At 33.1% G+C, this 14428-nt stretch overlaps 1 protein-coding gene across 1 annotated transcript in view; it reads left to right on the top strand.

Annotated features, from left to right (window-relative positions):
* The window catches only part of LOC149085581 (proto-oncogene tyrosine-protein kinase receptor Ret-like), a 137157-nt gene that overhangs the window by 66432 nt on the left and 56297 nt on the right, over nt 1-14428 (top strand). The window contains exons 4-6 of the mRNA XM_089233709.1: nt 2678-2910; nt 13364-13529; nt 13787-13884. Coding sequence (XP_089089835.1) covers nt 2678-2910; nt 13364-13529; nt 13787-13884 — 497 coding nt within the window. The remainder of the gene's footprint in view (nt 1-2677; nt 2911-13363; nt 13530-13786; nt 13885-14428) is intronic.

Genomic DNA, 14428 nt, shown 5'->3' with positions numbered 1-14428 from the left:
AAACATCGTTCATGTAATTTACGTTCAAAAATAAAATGACGACACCCCCGAAATACAAAGCATGTTTAATTAATTAATGCTAATTTGATCTTTTGAATGAGAGCAGAGCAAATTATTTTAAACGATTTGCCGTGAACCGCTTGAACCTTCCTGGAATTCTCCCTGATGGTTCACGATCACAGCAAAACACTGTGATTGACCGTAGAACTTGAAATGCTGCTCAAAGACACGTAATGATGGAAGGAAACGAAACCATGGAACCTCAGTAGCCTATCAGCTTTTGTGAAGTTATTACAGCAAAGCTGGTGTCATCATTAGCTGCCCGTAGCAGCTGACTTTGAACTTTTAGGAATATTGCTGGGGATTCTGCGAAATCTCGACAAATTGTTCGACTAACACTACCTTCTAAAATGAGCGTGCATCTACCACTACTATATATATTTGGTCATTAAAGTATTAGAAAATCTGATCTGATAAATGAGCTAAAACATGCACGCTCCTGCTGCGTACATGTAAGAGAAGCCACCAGGTGAAATGTGATAATTGCTTGTTACAAAGATTTCTCGGAAAAACGTGATTCTTGCATTAATCACGTCATTGTGCTATCCTACATTTTCAAGGCCTTCATAAACAGAAAACGGTTGAAAAGCGTGAAATTAAACTTCCTATCTTTTGTGATACATGAGCTACTTTTTCATACATCACGTAGCACAGCTAAACAGATGATGTAAGTTTATAAGGATAATTATATGGGGTTGAATATGTTCTCGAAAAATTGTTGCTTTTACTGAAAAGCGTGTGTTATTACTATTTTTTCAAAGATGTCAAATGTTTCGTCTTGACCGACAGTTGTGATAAGCAAATGTTATATTTATCGGACGTACAAAACTTTCTATCATGAATTGAAAAACATTTATCGTTAATTCCTATAGGAAGAAGACCGTACCACAAATCATTTCTAACTTGTTAAATTAAAAATTAATGACTGGAATTTTTATCCATCTTCATTGCATTTATAGATGTAAAAGTTTGATTACAGCTGTAGAAACTGAATACAACGTTTCAATACGAAACAAGATGTCATTGAATAAAATAATTAAATTTTAAAGAAAGTCCTTGGTTTGAAAACATCAAGGTGTATATTGGATATTTCAGACCAATTACCTTATCAATCTATTCACATATTAACTTAATAAAAATTTTATATCCTAAAAGCGATGCTAATTTCTAAATTACCTTTGAAAAAGATTTATTGATCATCGATAAAAGATGCCTTACTAGTGGTGTATATATATAAGCATCTTTTTATCTCTACTAATTACAACCATTCGCTTGAAAAACAATAACACGTTGGGTTATAATAAGGTATTATGCTTTCCTTATCTCTTATCGTAGACTTTAAAATTAGGCTATTTTGAATGAATCTCAACAAAATTGAGTCTTTCAAAGACTCAAAGACGTATAAGCAAAATATTTGCTTATACATCAATAGCACGATTAGTTGTTTACGTTTCTGAGATAAACAGTTGAACAATATACACCTACAAATTTTGAATTTCATTTATGCTATCAGAATTTAATTATTTCTCCATGGTAGTTTATTAAAATTATATAGAACTCCCCCAAGAGCTCAAAATGTTTATTGAAACCTAATGTGTGTCAAGAATTCGTGGGTGCAAAAATGTTTTGGAAATGTTCGGAAGCCCTTTGAAACTCTCTCGGTTTATTTAAATGCAGCTATAATCACGTTAAATTCTGACACTAGTTAAATAACTTTCATTCTTTCTTGGATTCTTTGAATAAAAGACGAGAAATATAATACATTTTCTTCCCTCAATCACATTCTCAAAACATTATTTTAACTAGTTTTCTAGATGTGATAACAAAAGTAAGATTCTTCTTGATTACAGAGGGTTGATGTCATTAAAGACACAATGTCAGTAAAGACTGTAAAAAATAGCAGTACTGCAATGTGATTGCATTTTTCAATCAAAAAGTTTCTTAACGAGAATGAAAGATTTGAAAGAGAAAATAAGATCGTAATTTTTTTTCTATATAATCAATGAAAATGCTTCTTGTTAATAGCAAAAAAAAATGAAAAGCTGAAAAGTGAGTTCCCATAAAACGCTTGAACGATATCCGATAATTACAAACCAACGAATTTCTCTGAATACCGCTGCGAAACATTAACCTAATTATTCAAGAAGTGTTGCCAATGAGTATGAAAAGTTGTGTAAATGATACCGTCACAGCTTGAGAGATGAACAACTAAGGGAGAAAATACTTCCCTGATAAATCAAAATAATTTCTTTTTTCATTCTCCCTAATTGTTGCAAAACAGCAACAAACCATTCAGAGAATCAATTTCACAATAATAAGAAGAGGAGAGAAGAATTTTTGGAAGCATTTATATCAATTCTAAATGTTAATGGGTAATGAGCCATCTACTGGGAATATCCGTGGATTGTGGTGGAAAAATAAGCTTGAAAAATTTGTCTTTGAAAGAATGGGAATTTTTTTACTTCTTATGTTAAAATTGCAAGTCTATACTCTATTAAGATTGACTTTCTTTGCACTTCTATAGCAAAAAAATGCTTTCAATTGCATGATTTTTTTGTTGTTGTTATATACAACACTACTTTGTTTTAACAACAACTCCTACAACTTTGTTTTGTAGGAGATGAGACCGTAAATATATCTGAAACGATGGGAGCCCTCTCACTAGTACAAAAACTAGACGCTGAGAAGATAAGAAAACGCGATTTTAGAGTGTTGTGCTCGGTACGGAATGAAAATAGTGTAGTGCACTTTATTATGAAAGGACGCATAGCTGTTGGTGACGTGAATGACAATCCTCCAACAACTCAAAGTCACACGACGTCCAAAAATATAAGTTTCACAATTAGGCCGGTAAGTATACGATTCACATTATTTTATTTCATTCCATTGCCTAGTTAGCAAGAACGCACTGAAAACATGATTATCATTGTGAGTAATTGTAATTTCGCTTCACCTTAATGTGGAATTGGGCAAAAATGTACAAAATTTATATTGTCTACATCTCTCATAATATGAATGAATAATTTCGCATAGTGAAACCATTTCTACTTTCAACTAGATACTTAGCACATTAAATTTCTATTTGATAGATTTGGATTCAAATTCTTGTTTGCATAAACATTTAGAATTGGCTTTATTTTGACAAAATGTTTCTAATACTTCCATTCGACTTCCATTAGTGCAAACATTTTTTTGCTAGAAAAAGATGTATCAATCGGATTCCCAGAATCTGTGTAGCCTCAAAAAATTTTGTTATAAAATCCTTGTAGTTTTACTATATTTAAAATATTTCTAGTGCTGAAAGACATATCCACCGTTTTCAGAAGCACTTTTTCCAGAAATATAGCTATTTCATTTCTTTGCTCTTTCGGTAGAATATACTCTTTTTTTATTTACATTACATTATTCTTTCGTATATTCGTGAATTTTTATTTTTTTTGCCAGTATTCTGCACTTCGAAAACGGGCATTAACATCAAAGAAAGATTTTTCAAAATATGAAATGGTTGTTCCGATTGATAATATCCGTTGAAAACAAAAGGAAAACTTTCAAAAAATAAAGATAAACCCCATGAAAGCGGGATGCAAAAAAAATAAGGGCCACAAAATTCTCTCGCTGTGGTTCTGAAGAAAATATATGTACGAGAAGGAAAAGGTATGAAAAGAAAGAGTAATGCAAAAGGAGAACCAACTCCGCCATAAAATCTATAAAGCGCAGTAAAAATCTCCTTTGGGGGGGACGTTCTATCAAAAAGTTGACGTCTGTCTTATATAAAAAAAAATTTCTCTGAATATTTGGTTATTGTGGCCGCACATATTTTATCTCGCAAAGCTAATTTTGACCAGGTGGCACATGGTCAAAATTTTTATGTTTTCATCATTTCGAGAGAAAAAATTCAAAACAATAGTGCAAAATATGCTGAAGTGATAAATCTAAGAATGAACGAACGACAATCTGAAAGGTTACAATCAAAAATCCCATTGAAACAATATCGGATTGCCGTTGTTATCGACTGCGTACAACTCCAGTCTTTATGGTGATTTAGTACCATGCCGCTTAAAGGGACAGGGTTTGTATACGAAACTTCCTGCCAGTAGTAAGTGTAGTGAATAGCATCCTTCAGCTTAAGAGACTCGAGTTCGATAATCGGTTCGAGCACGAGCATTTGATGTACAAATCTAGCCCCGTTCAGAAACCAATCTTTGGGTTCCAGTTTACGTGGATCCGTAATTACTCTAGGGACACACACCTATTCATTAGAAATTCTGACGAGGTGCATACGCGATTTAGTAGTGGTCGACTAGTCGATGAGCCAATGAAAAACAGTACGGACAAACCGAAACAAGATGCATCTGACATATAGAAGTGAATTTATGAAAATACTGTACTTTGCGTTGATAGTAATATCATTTCTACAGTAATCGGACAAGTTAAAAATGGGAGACTATACGGATACAAATACAAACACAAACACAATGGCCACAACAGGCAAATTGCCCAACGAGGTGGCTGAAAAAAGATAATCATAAAAAATACGGATGTCAAATATAACTAAAATATAATAACCGATATAAAAGCTTGAAAATAATTAACAATGTATTATACACTGCCCATAAAGCCGTTGTCACCCCGTTGTGACCTATCTCTCAACCACGATTCTATCCAATTCAACAAGCTGCATCCAATCGTAATCTCATGTAAACGCTTCAAGAGTTTACCATGTTGGACACGACGGAATACCTTCTGGATATCAAGATAGACGACATCGACGTTTTTGTGTTTCCCAAAGCATTAGTCACGTGATCATAGAAGCAAAATGTTGTTGGTTGATGTTGGTTACGCATAAGTTCTCCTTCCAGAACCCATGCTGGGTTTTACGACAATACATTATTCTCGTCTATCTATTTCACCAATTGCCTTTTGATAATAATTTCCTAAATATTCGAGAGGAATCTCGTCTAACTCACTGGACGATAATTCGACACAGTATCTTTACTACCCTTTTCAAAAATCGGAACAACACATATATCGGAACTATATGCCAGTGCGATTCATATCTCACATATAACTATAGAACGGCCCGATTAGAAGTGTTCATTTCTCTAGAAACTGCGTCCCATAAGAATGTTCCCAAAGAGTACTTATGTGATATTAAAGTTCTGGGATCCACTCACTAGTATGAAGAATCATCATGTTTAACGCTTTCGTCAGCATAGTAGAAACCACTAAACCCCCTATAATATCTTTTTCGATGAGAAATAGACTTTTCTTCCTATTTGAGCAGGTGAAAATTAAGGATCATAGGGAAAGTGTTCCATTGAGAAATCAACTTCAAAAATATATGGTCTTGTCATTGCTGAAGTAAGGGACTTTTAAGGAGGCGAAATACACTTGTCAGTGCCATTGAGAGAGTTAATAAAGGCACCTATTTACTTTACCCCCTTATTTATTTGTGTAATGAACTACAACTGGCAATCTCTACAGCACTAGTAAGAACTGCAGGCACAGGCTCTCATATATGTACCTAATGTATATACTGTATTACAGATCGTACTGTAATATTACAGAAACTTATGGAGCATGAATATACTTGTATTTATTACATATCGACCGACCAATGCGTTCTTCAGACTTCAACCACCTCGAATATATGTAAGATTCCATGGAAAAGTGCATTGATTTCTGAAACTCCCTACGAAAAATACCAGATCAGCCCTATAAATATGTTTTAAAAAATATACTCTGCGACATACGTCTTTGCAGTATACCTTTCCATTTTTTTTAATTGAAATATAGACATTGATATCTTTCAATTAAAAAAATGGAAAGGTATACTGCAAAGGACATTGATACCAGTTGTGTTTTAAAAACTTGCATAATTTATACATGCTATCATGCATAATTGTTATCCGGTAACAATTCAGTTCTAAGTATAATTGTTTATAAGAATGCTACATTTTATACTTGAACGTAAAAAATTACAGTCGGTTAAAACGCAGGACCACCATTCGACTGTAGTAAGGTGTCTTCATTAAAAAAAAAATAAAGTTAAGAAAATGGAAGAGCAAAATTTCTTAAAAAAGAGATTCAGTTTTCCTCCCACGAAACATTCCATCAAATTTAATCAAAAAGTAAAAAGACATATCTGAAAACACAAGCTGCAAAGAAATCAAAGCAAAAACGCGCATCGAGTTAAAAAAAAAGCAGCCGCAAAGATTTCTCATGCTCCAAAATCCGTATTGCTAAATCGTATTTGATAGTACGTTATCGTGAAGCTGTCAAAATCTAAAAATATCGTTCCAACCATTTTGTAAATGTATTTGTGTATATATAAATATGTATACGCTAAACTAAATATCACCACGATCAAAACTTTTCGTCCCGACTTGAAAACGGAACTTTTTGGACATGAAGCTTATTGTTAGAGAAAAACCACACTGATTTCTTCCATGATAGAAAATAATACTTTTCAAAAGTGAACTATTTTTTATGGACGGTTCATTACTTTCTCAGAAAAACAAATTATAATGAATTTAATTTATCACTAAATTTGATCAATTCCCACGTTAACGTGAGATACAGGACCAGCACTAATACAAAAGTACAGAAAAAATCCTTTAGATTGTTGATTGAAGTTATTAAGAATTCTACCAAGAAACAAATTACTTTCCGGCTTTCAGAATAATGGTGAATACTTTGCATTTCCTATTTTTGGGGAGTAGGAAATGAAACGTAATTTGATTCAGGGGATGTGGATCTCATTTCACTTTTCCCCATTTATTTTCACAACATGTTGCATATCATTTGCTCTATATGTTGGTTTATAACATTTTTTTTTTGAGTCTTTCTTTTCTTTAAGAATTTTTTTTTTACTTTCGGAGACTAAGTGAAGAAAAAAAGTTTTTTTTGCAACACTCTTCGCCCCCCCGCCCCCCACCAGAGAAAATATAAAAAAGAAATTTTCTCCTGAAATAAAAGTCTGAGATGAATATGGATTAGTGCAGTGGTTCAGAAACTACTTGAAACATGACCCCCTTTTCAGTAAGAATTTTATAAATTTTATGGATTTCATGATGACTTACCCCGCAATCACAAGAATTTCAAATGTACACCTATGCCCCCCCCCCATCCACATCCTGCATCAGGCACCCTACGTTGAAATCTTTCACGGGCCTTCATTCCAAATATTCACTGGTATAGTATATTTTGTATAGTGAATTTATAGTGCGAAACAACAAAGAAGAGAAGAATGAGGCCCTTGGGCTGGAGCCCTGTCAGCCACATCATTGTGTGGGGCATCTCCTTCTCTATTCCTGCTCCGCGTCCTCGTGATCAGGTTCATTCAAAATGAAACATAGACTGCACTGCACAATCTGATGTAAAATAATTTCTTAATATACAATAAAAATCTTTTTTAACAATACCCTTTATAACGATACTGCTCTCGGTCCTATAATATACCTTTCATAGTGTTAAGAAATCTACGTAGAATGATAACTCTTTAATAACGATACGCTTTGAGTATAGTTATACAGGGGTTTTAGTGTATTGATCAGTTCTAATATACATCGATTGTTTCGTATATTTAAAATTTAAATAAATGATATATATATAAAATTACTCAGTTGAAAGTTAAAACATTATATTGATTTGACATCTTTATATTTACGTTGAGAAAGATGAGAAATTGCACTTCTTATCAATACATTTTTATTTTCAAAATTCTCTCGCGACCTCCTTAGTTCAGTAAGGCGACCCACATTTTGGGAATCACTGTTTTGGTGAATTCGACTTGGAAAAAGTTTTGTCCGAAATACGCTGTACGATCTTTTGTAATAGACGAAAAATACCCCTCCTGAATGAATGAACGTCAGAACATTTCCACTGGACGTATCCCGTTGCCGAGATCTCTTCCAGTCCAGCTTCGTGGCAGATTCTATTTGAAAAAAATACCCCTCCTGCGATAGAAATTTGTAGCGGGTGCTTCAGAGAATCACTGATCATTATAGCATTCGACAATAAGAAATACACAAAAATCAGTCATCAGTCATGTAAACGAGTCTACGCGTTTTCAAATCAAACCATAGACTAATTTTATCCAAAAACATCCGATATGATAACAATGCGATATCAAGTACCTGTAATAAATATGTGATGCACTATCTTTATTTCTGAGAGCAAATTTTCAAGTACCTGAAATCCGAATACAGCGTATTCACTGAATTAAAAGCACGAGGGATTATTATGAATGCACTAACAGATGTCACACTGCCGGAATAAAAAAAAAAATTCACCTTATTCAAGATGTAGAGAACCTGCATTTCACTGAAGAGGAGATGCATCATAAATTTCACGACTTAAAACAAAAACAACAGAACATAACCTTATACTCAGGAACTATAATAAACGTTACGAATTTATAAACATTGGAAATTTTATTCCGGATTGCGGAGAAAACAAGTTGTTTGACGTTGTTTAAATATCTCGCAACTTATATGCAGGGTGCATAGCAAACAGAGGTATGTCATTTTACTGATGAACCGTTGATCCTAGACGTATACTTCTAACTAGAAAAAGTTTCCAAATAACGTGTAGTACTCAGATATGTCATTCATGTTTCAAATGGTTGTATAGTTATTAAAATAAAAAAATTAACTTTTTATACAGTCCCCGTTTGGCCCAAAACCTAATTAGAAAGTTGTTGTCCTGTCTCTCCTGATGCCAAGAAAAAACATTCCACGTTTCTAAGTGCAATATGCACCGAGATATTCGAATTCAAAAAACGGAGAAAAGGGGGGGGGAAAGCATAAAATGCAGGTAAAACTGTTTTTTTTTCGGAATTTCCTCCGTTTTTCGAATTCGAATATCTCAGTGAATATTGCACTACGAAACGTGGAATTTTATTTGTTGGCATCAGGAGAGACAGGGCAACAACTTTCTAATTGCGTTTTTGGGCACACGGGGACTATAAAAAAATTATTTTCTTTATTTTAATAACTATACAACCCCTTAAAACATGAATGACACATCTGAGTATTATACGTTATCTGAAAACTTTTCCGAAAAAAAAAATTGGAAGTATACCTCTAGGATCAAAGGTTCGCCATACAGTAAAATGCCATACCCCTCTGTTTGCTATGTACACTGTATATAAAGTTTACTCAAAACACACATTGAGACATGAATGGTATTTTGCATCCCCATTCAACGCTTGGATAATTATTTATTCATCACATTCTAACGTATTCACTATTGGCTTTTCTGGTTGTTCAGGTAGAGCATTGCTGTTCACATTGAAAAAAAAACAGTTTTTAAATTTTTCACGTTTATCAAGTACATAATGAATACTCTATGGCAAGCTATATAATACGCTGCATTGGTTTCACCTGCATGTCTTACTCAAAAACATGATCCGTTTCCCAAAACAGTTATTTATTTTATTCCATTGAAAATTCTTCATTTGATGATAAGTATACCGTTTATCCTTCGATTCTATACAAAAATTAAATCATTCGCTCCAGCTCTGCTGTGAGCGCGCCGTCCCCATTCAACATTCGCTTCACTAGTTCAGTTTTATTTATTTTTATCCAACTCTTCTTCAGTGTTTTCCTTCCAGTCTGGAGTATTTTGATAATCGTAATCTGAAGGCGGATTTAGATTTGACTGACTGAGTGCGATGAAAGGCTATCAGAGAACTTGATAAAAGGCGTGAGCTTAGACGTATATAAAGAAATTAAATTCTTTGAATAACCGTTCTCTTCCTTTGTAAACTGTTGAACTTTGCTGTAAGTTTGGATTTGATTTAAGTTTTCAAAATTTTTAATGGAATATCTTGATGAATATTTGATGGTTATTTATCAGTGCCTTTCATTAAGATTTATGATAATAATTTGGCTGGTTATGTATGAGCACATATCAAGTTGGCAATTTCGAGCGAAGTTGTTCTCTAATCTAATAAAACCTTATGTATTCCTCTCGCTTATCTCATTGTATAATTATCCGCAGAGATTTGTGACACTGTCGTTGATATGCAGCAATATGTGCGCGTTACATGATATGTAGTGTGTGTTTCTGTTTTTTTTTTTCCTTCTTCACATTGCAGTACTGCAATATTTATATCGATCATCTCTTTTTCTTCCATCTTACATAGCCGCCTATAGACCTTTTTCTGCATTATGAGTTTTATTTTAATCGTGAAATTACATTTATTTAAGTCACCCATTGCTGTAGCGAATTCGGTAATGTTTTTGCTCCACTCGACTTTTCAAACTATCGTCTATGATCGTACTCAATTAAATGATGTGATATATATATCACAACGCAATTTATATTGGTTGTTAACAGCACTCACATCTCTCAGAAACATTTGCAAAATAGCATAATTGAATTAAAACGAGATTTTTAGAACTTATCACTGCAAATTACTTCAAATTAAAAGCTGATCTTAACTCACTTTCTTTTTGGGCAGATGATAAGAGTCGAATAATGGCGCATTATCTAATGCTTTTCTTTCATCTTCCCGCTTGCGGAATCAGGCAGCAATTCCAAAATTGATTGTTTCTCGGAAATTTTCAATCAGTATGATATGTACTTGGACAAAAGCATTTAATCAACTTTGTATAATTAATGTAAATCCATATAACAATTCATAGAAAACTCGTATCATAAAATAAAACTTAAGAAAAATCCTGAAAGCAAACACTGCAGAAATTCATTTACATGAATACGTAAGTAGAAATTTAAAACTAGCCAGGAGAGGAAACAGTTTTTTCTGTAAGTCACTTATACACACGTAAGTACACACACTCGTACAAACATATATATTATGCTCAATAATTCTAAACATGTACATTAAACACCGATAAAATATGCTCAGTTTAAAGACAGAGAATATAATAAAAACTAATGTTCAGTGTCACCATGATCGCTATGCAAATATACGTAAGCCGGAGGTAAGTCATTAGGTTAACAAGATTAAGACAATTAGCTACTAATTCTGTTAATTATCAAAAGGCAGCCATGACCAATTAGATGAGGATCTTGTTGGAACATGTGTATATTTCTCATCAATAAAAATTGTGTCCATAGATGGAATACACCAACAACTACACTTACGAGGTCGCATTCTTCAAGTCAAAAAAAGCCTCAAAATATGTGCTCTAATGGAAATATCATTAAAAATATTATTCAACCATGGATCTATTTCAAACTTCTCATACATATTTTTGATTGTATATGCTATGTTATTACATAATGTTCTCCATACCTCTAATACTTATGTTTTTTTTTTTGGCGAACTTTGAAACATTAAGAAAAAAAAAGTATTATTAACGCGTTTGCATGCGAGATATAATAACTTGACATCAATGTAATTGAATAAAAATTGATTGAAAATGAAGAAAACACTGTTCAGTTCATCAAATGAGGTGAAAGATGGAAATTTTATTAACTCAATCTTATTTAAAATTAAATTTCGAATTAAAAATTAAAAAAAATTTAAATCAAATATGTTTTCAGGGTATCTTGTAATTCCTATAATTCGGCCTTTATCTCCTCAACCGTTCGTCATAAAGGTATGGTTCCAGGTTAAAAAATGCTCAAAATGCGTTGTGAAAATACAGTGTTGTTACAATATAAAAAATCTAATTTTTTTATGGTTCATCTCCCCGCCCGCCCCCGTTCAAAAAATTGGGAAAGACTAGCATCAATGAGGGAAAACCATTGTCCATTAGTTTATGCTATTCTTTTTCCCAACTTTTCTCTGTTGTTGAACCCTTGGGGGCGCGGTAGTCCGGTCGATAAGATACTCGCCTAAAGTACCAGAGGATGTTTAGAGGTGTCCCGAGTTCGATACCCGGTTCGTCCTTGTTAGAAAACTTTCCTGACACAGGGGTACAACAAAATAACGGCGACTTGACCGCAGCAAAAAATTGCTACCGCAGGGAGTCCCCCATCGAGGGGTTAGCGCACCAACCTCTCGATGAGTATAAAAAACAACCCTGTCGTTCGGAATCGGCAATAAATTGTAGGTCCCGCGGTCTCATTGTCCCTCGTGTGCAGAAAATGACCGTGGTGTGACAAAAATGATCAAAGCTGTTGTTGAACTCTAATATTTCAGCGAATATTTCAATTAAGAACATGGGGATTTTTTATAGGCCTCAGAAAAGACAGGACAACAACTTTCTAATTAGAATTTGGAGATTAAGGAGACTATTTAAAAAAATTACATATTTTTTTTTATTTTGTGACACTGTATTTTCACTCTCAAAACTGGTACAGAGTGATTTCTGAACACATTTTGAGCATTTTTTAAACTGGAATCATACCTCTACCGTGAAGGATTTATTAGATAAAGGCCGAATTAGGACTTACAAGACACCCTGTATATAAAAGTATTTATGAAGGATCAAGTATTAAGTAATTATAGTAAAATATAATAATAGTAATATAGTAATAAATAAATCAAGTATTTATGAAGGATCTCACATGTTTTGCCTCATTTGAGATATATATATATAAACCAAACAGTTTTCTTTATTTTGAATTAATTTTAATTCAATTATGTTGAGATTTCAGACTATTTTATCATGAGCGCAAGATGTTAATGTAACTTTTTTTTTTTAACGTTTGAAAATTAGCAAAAAATATAAGTATTGAAGATATGGAGAACATTGTGCTTTCACATATCCATATTCAATCTTTAATATTTGTACCAAATTTGAAATAAATCATTGGTTAAATGATATTTTTAGTGATATTTTCTACTACATAGTTTTTGAGCATTTTTTGACCATGTTAAAAGGTAGGAGGGCCCCCTTAAGATATGCTCAACCAAAGCCATAAGTTATGAAGATATGTGGCAAGTGAAGACAAGTGTGAGGTTAGTTTGCATGGAATATGGCATCAATATACTGGAAATTAAGTTGGAGAATCAGTCCGTTCTCCGATTGGAGATATTTGGGCTTCTACTACAGCAACAAGTCTCACGTAAGAGCCACGGTTCACAAATACCCACTGTAAACAACATGTGGCAACATAATACATGTTAATCGTTGTCCAAAAATTGAGATTGAAAATTTGAATCAAAAATTGAAAATTTTTGAACAAAACGATGTGAAATTGATGTCCAAAAGAAATTATTTTTTCAACAATGCACAAAAAATTAATATTTAAATTTCAATAAGATTATTTTTTTCTCTATTCCTTACTTTAATTAATGAATTAAATTTATTAAATTTAATTTAATATACTGAATTTTTTTTTTCTTAAACCTCATTATCCCTACCTTGAAATTCCCAATCAGAACCAAAAATCTCTAACATTCCCATTGAGTATCGTGGACATGGATTCGGAAGACGTCAACGATATTCAGGCCAAGGTAGAAAATGACTCTCTCAACCTTTTTTACGTAGCCAGTGTTCAGACATACGGAAACATCGGCAAGGAAAACTACACATTCATGAATGCAGGTATGTTGATCACATGATCTTGCATGAGTAGTTGCATGTTGCATCATAAAAGAGAAAAGGATTACGTTTATCTGCTCTTCATAATTTCTTTAAAAAATGGAAGAAATGTATTACTAAACTTTGGGCAACTAGATAATTGTAGAAGCCGCGAATATTATACATACCAAGACTGTAATTCATTTTTTTTTGCGTCCATATGCATTCATAACAGTATTAGTTTTTAAAGAAAATGTGTTTTTTTTTTTTTTTAATTTCAGAAGTTCATTCTCGAAGACCACTTGCTATTCCTTATTCTCATTATAAATTTGATGTAGTTTTTGAAGATTCCAGTTTCCCTAACAAGTCAAACAATAAGGTGATTATACTCTTTTACACTCCCTATGCAGGCTGTACGAAATTGTTTGCACGTTTGCACTGCAGATATCTCTGAGACCGTTGACATTAGACCAGAATCACACTATAAAAGTTTTATAAAACTTGAAAAACGCAACCAATATGCGTATAGAGCGAATTTAACGACTAGGTTTATTGGTTGTTTGTTTTCAAGTTTTGTAAAATACCTTTTATCAAACTTTTATAGTGTAATCCCGGACTTGGAAACAAACTTTCAATTACAAAAAGTTTTCAAATGACGTGCAGTTGCTTGAAATCTCAAAATTTGTTTGAGGGATTGTATGCATAAAAAATAAAGAAATTAACTTTTTATATAGTCCCCGTGTGATAAACTTTCCAATTATTGAAATGTAGATCCCACTCTCAAAAGTCATAATTTCTTATTTTAAATTGCAATATTTATCGAGATATTAAATATATAGAAGTACTATGTTTTTTGGCAACTTATAACTGTGTTGGCAAGTCTTCATTAGCTCAGACGTTGCCATTTTCAACGACTACACGTA

Source organism: Pholcus phalangioides, unplaced genomic scaffold (genome assembly GCF_987345545.1).
Source record: "Pholcus phalangioides strain wild (caught in Gottingen) unplaced genomic scaffold, Ppha-v1.0 ptg000007l_1, whole genome shotgun sequence".
Taxonomy (NCBI): Eukaryota; Metazoa; Arthropoda; class Arachnida; order Araneae; family Pholcidae; genus Pholcus; species Pholcus phalangioides.
Note: the sequence above shows the minus strand (reverse complement) of the source record. Positions and strands in the feature narration are given on the sequence as shown.